Here is a 4,541-nt window from a genome sequence, read left to right as displayed (position 1 = left end):
GGTGCTTATAATGGCGGCAGACAAGGCCGTGGGATTGAAGTTAAAGCTAGTTACGGCTCTAACCTAAGTGCATCGTCCGGCGTGCGTTACGCCCCGAACTCGAATAGCTCCGATGACCTCATTAGCCTCGATGAGAGCTTCACTATGGAAATTCACGCAGCCCTTCAGTCCCTAGTCGAAGACGGCAATCGCACTGATATTAGTTTTTCTGCCACTTATGACAGTACGCAGCGGCGATACATTCATTCTGTAGCGCAAAAATATGGACTTTTTTCCAAGAGCTCGGGTAAGGGTGCTAATCGCTTCATCCACGTGGCTAAAGTAAAGAAAAATGCGTCCATGCAGAAAGTCTCACTTCGACTTCAGGCTGTACCACTTAATGCGGCAACAGTCGAGTGGTTTCCACCCATTGTACGTGCATACATGGAGAATTATCCTATTACGGACGGTGCCGTGGATCCCTTTAGCGCGAAAGATCTCACACCATTGGCATCAATTCCTAGAAGAAATCGAGGAAGAGGCGGCGAATTTACCTTTAAGCCACTAGCAAGCAACAAAACGAAGACCGGAGTCAAGATACGAAGGACGCCATCAAATGAAACCCTTAAACTGCCAGTGTATGAATATCGACAACAAATATTAGAACTTGTAGCAAACAATCAACTTGTCGTGATATCAGGTGATACGGGATGCGGAAAGTCGACTCAGATCCCGCAGTTTCTACTTGATGACGCGTTGGCACGTGGCTGTGGAGAAGAGACAAGGATTCTTTGCACGCAGCCTCGACGAATTAGTGCCATCTCGCTTGCAGAACGTGTGAGACGTGAACGCATCGGACAAGATTCCAAAGAAGTGGGTCATGCTATCCGATTTGACTCATCCTTTGATATGAAACAATCGAAGCTGATTTTTTGCACAACGGGTATTCTACTTAAGTGGCTTCAGAATGACCCACTTGCTCGAGGATTTTCCCATATCATTCTCGATGAAGTGCATGAGCGTGACCAATTCACAGATTTCTTACTAATTTTAATCAAGATGTCGATTCTTAAGCAAAGACCGGATCTTAAGGTCATTCTTATGAGCGCAACAATACAAGTCGAGAAGTTCTCACAGTATTTTCAGCCGGATTTTCCAGCGCCGACACTGCAGATGGTCGGTGGCACAAATTTTCCTGTCACGATTTTTTATCTTGAAGATATACTTGCGTTGCTTAGAAGTGATCGAAGCTCATCACTGCCTTTTATGGAGGACTCGCGCTCCGGACATATTGGTACTGAACTTTGCTGGCAGGAAGTAAATGGAGAAAATCGAAGGAGTGACCTGGATTGCCCTTTGTGTGGTGGTGTTACTTTTGCTGACGAAGAGGCATTTGGAATGCACGTAGCGACCTGCTTCGGAGAAGGAATAGTGGATTTTGACGCATTATCAGCACCGACGCAGAAACATGTTTCTGTTTTCGTACCTGTTGCTGCTATGGGAGATACTTTACAAGGCGAGTTAAGTGATGTTACCGAAGATGCGAAGGTAACACTTCTATCTTCGTATGTGAAGCAGCTAGATGCATTAAAACAAGATCAAGCCGTGGATTATGATCTTTTACTGCAGCTGATCTTCTTTATTGACCAAAAGTTTCCGCTGGACGAGGATGGAAAAGGAGCGATTCTAGTATTTCTACCTGGATGGGAAGAAATTTCTTATATGGAAAGAGCTCTGCTGGATTCGCGAGCTTTATTTGCTTCCAGCAAATATGAAGTGGCTCTTCTTCACTCACGCTTGTCCGCACAAGAACAACGTCGTGCATTTATGACGCCGCCACCTGGCAAGCGGAAGCTGGTCTTAGCGACCAACATCGCAGAAACGAGTCTCACGATTGAAGATGTCGTTTTCGTGATTGATTGTGGCAAGTCAAAACAGACCCACGCACTTGCGGCAACTTCTAGCTCATCGTTTGTGATGGGACTTCAGACCACTTGGGTAGCTCGAGCAAATTGTATGCAGCGCACAGGACGTGCAGGTCGCGTGCGAGCAGGCATTTGTTTTCGTCTTTTCTCCAAGGAACGCTACAAGACAGCGATGAAGGACTTTATGCTACCCGAATTACTCACGACACCATTGGAAGAGCTATTGTTACAAATAAAGCTACTTCAGTTGGAAAAGAAGCTCCACATCAGCGATGCTAAGGACTTTTTACTGGAGGCGATGGATGCACCGAGCCAGACTTCGATTGATGCGTCACTGCATCGATTAGAAGATATGCATGCAATCGTCAACAATGGAAAATGCAAACAGGCATTGACATTACTAGGTTGGCATTTGGCACACATTTGCGCCGGAGGTGTTTCAGTGCAAATGGCAAAGTTATTGTTGTGGGGCCATACGTTTGGCTGTTTTGAAGCCATTCTAAAAACTACATGCACTCTGAGTGGATATCGCGATCCATTCATTAATTACCTTGGTATGACACCCGAGGAACAGCGTCAGGTAAGTCGGTCAAAAAAAATGTTTGCTCAAAAAGATTCACCTTTCTCGTTTGCCGTACAAAGCGATCACTTTGTGTTGTGGAAGGCATTTGATGCGTATCTCGAAGTACAAGGGCAGTCCTCCTATAAATCAGTTGATGCCTTCTGTGCTCGAAACAATTTGCATCGACAGACATTGGATCAACTGGTATCTGTATACAAACAGCTTCAACAAGATCTAGAACGTTTGGGACTTTCTTCTGCGACTCAACTGCTGGCAACACCTGAGGCAAGCATATCGTCAACAATGGATAGCATGACCAAGTATTTGATGGGACTTAGTGTCGGCATGTACCCTAACGCGTTATTTAATTACTCAAGTGGTGTAAATCGCAACTGGACTTCGAAAGAAAAGGTTAAAGTCAAATTAGATGGTACGTCGATGGTTTTGTGGACCGCTGTAGACTCTAAAAAGGTTAAGCAGCATGGCCCTGATAATAATGCGGTCAGTCCACCTGATGAGTGGCTGGTGTATCATGAGATGATACAGTCGGAGCGCACACGTCTTGCAAAATATGGCACCAGATTACCATCAGTACTTTTGCAGACGCTCTTGATGGGTTCGATGGAAACTCAGACGATCGAAAAACAGGATCTTGACATACTTGACTCCGCTGTGGATAATAAATGGTTATTAGTGCTTGATGACTGGATTGTATACGAAATGAACACTATTGAGGAAGTGCGGTGGGTCGCACTGCTGCGCGAGCGTTTATATGGCTCATTTCTTCGCCACCTCGAACGTCTTCATGACGATGCTCAACATGGTGGAGCCAAGGCTATATCGAAAGCAGATCATCAGCTTAAACAACATGACATAGACCTTCTCCAAGCTTTGGTGGCTTGGATCTCTTCTGATTTGCACAATCGATCAGTAGCGAGTGTTACATGTTGACGTGATTGCAAAAGCTTAATGAAAAGAGGAGTGACCTTAGTTGACTATCGTTTGACTTGAAGTTAGATTTTGATACTGATGGTAAAATAGTGGTCCTCGTTATGACATATATTAGAAAGCGCTGTTAATTAAAATTTATGAGCGAGCTAAGACGAATTTGTGAAGAGATTGAGGCTTATCAAGAACACTACATGATGTGCATTCGCTTAATGATATTCAAGAACGATTTGAAGCAGAAAGACATTGTTTCGCTACGGTGGGTGCTGATACTTTTTTTGAGAAGCTGCAGCAATTGCAGTATCACAATGCGACTGTACGCGGCTTTCGTATCCCTTCCACACTTGGCATGTAAAAGTCAGCTCCTCGCGAAAAGTATCGCTTTTCTGTAATATTGCCACAGACAGTACCAATGTTATTGGAACGTAAATACGAAATCTCTGCATTCCACGGACCTCTATTTGCGTGTTTATTTCCTTGACAACTTCATTTAGACGAGCCACAGAGCCGGCAATGCGTTGCAGCAGAGCTTTTTGCTTCTCTTCATGAGGATCTGCGCAGCAAGCATATAGTTAAAGATAGTAAAAAAGCCATTACTCTCGCTATGGAGTAAGTGTACTTTGCATCCTGGTGTGCTACAATGAAGAGCAATATTTATTTCAGCCAATTAAATGGAAAATTTCGAGGCTTATAACCTACACAAAAAGATTGCAATAAATTATAGATCTAAGCATGCATTTCAAATCTTGCCTCTTCATTTTCAAATTCTGACCTTTATATCGCTTTAAAGTCCTAAAATAACAGTTTGCTGAGTGCTCAAATTTGAAAAAAAACACGGCGTCAACGACCAATTTAATTATCATATAACTATTGGTAACACAAAACCGGCAATTCGCCTTTAGCAACACGTCTTACGATCTATATTCTTACTCGGGCGGAACAATTGCACTAAATGGAGGCATAACAGTACCAGATGAGTTGGAAGACTGCTTCAGCAGAGCCACAATTGTCTGCAGTTGAATTTCTTGGCGGCTGAGCTGAGCTTGAAGTTGAAGCTGCAAAAAAATTAAGAGTATCAGCTGTGAACTTAGTCATGGAAAAGTTTACAAACCTGCGTTGTGTTCAGC

The 4,541-nt window shown here is 43.8% G+C and overlaps 2 protein-coding genes across 2 annotated transcripts in view; one reads left to right on the top strand and one right to left on the bottom strand.

Annotated features, from left to right (window-relative positions):
• PHALS_05659 (probable atp-dependent rna helicase dhx36-like) overlaps positions 1 to 3,417 on the top strand; it is a gene marked incomplete at both ends in the record, with an annotated part of 4,117 nt that extends 700 nt beyond the window's left edge. Inside the window, one exon of the mRNA XM_024719240.1 lies at positions 21 to 3,417. Coding sequence (XP_024584558.1) covers positions 21 to 3,417 — 3,397 coding nt within the window. The remainder of the gene's footprint in view (positions 1 to 20) is intronic.
• Positions 3,418 to 3,668: 251 nt separating this feature from the next.
• On the bottom strand, positions 3,669 to 4,040 carry PHALS_05658 (DASH complex subunit Dad4; the record flags this gene model as incomplete). Its single annotated transcript, XM_024719239.1, has 3 exons — positions 3,669 to 3,800; positions 3,870 to 3,967; positions 4,034 to 4,040. 3 exons carry the CDS (start codon positions 4,038 to 4,040, stop codon positions 3,669 to 3,671), a joined length of 237 nt encoding a protein of 78 aa, XP_024584557.1.
• Between the last annotated feature and the right edge of the window lie 501 nt (positions 4,041 to 4,541).

The sequence above is a fragment of the Plasmopara halstedii genome (genome assembly GCF_900000015.1).
Source record: "Plasmopara halstedii genome assembly, contig: Scaffold_2904, whole genome shotgun sequence".
Classification (NCBI taxonomy): Eukaryota; Oomycota; class Peronosporomycetes; order Peronosporales; family Peronosporaceae; genus Plasmopara; species Plasmopara halstedii.
The sequence above is the reverse complement of the archived record's forward strand: the minus strand, read 5'-3'. Positions and strand labels throughout refer to the sequence as shown.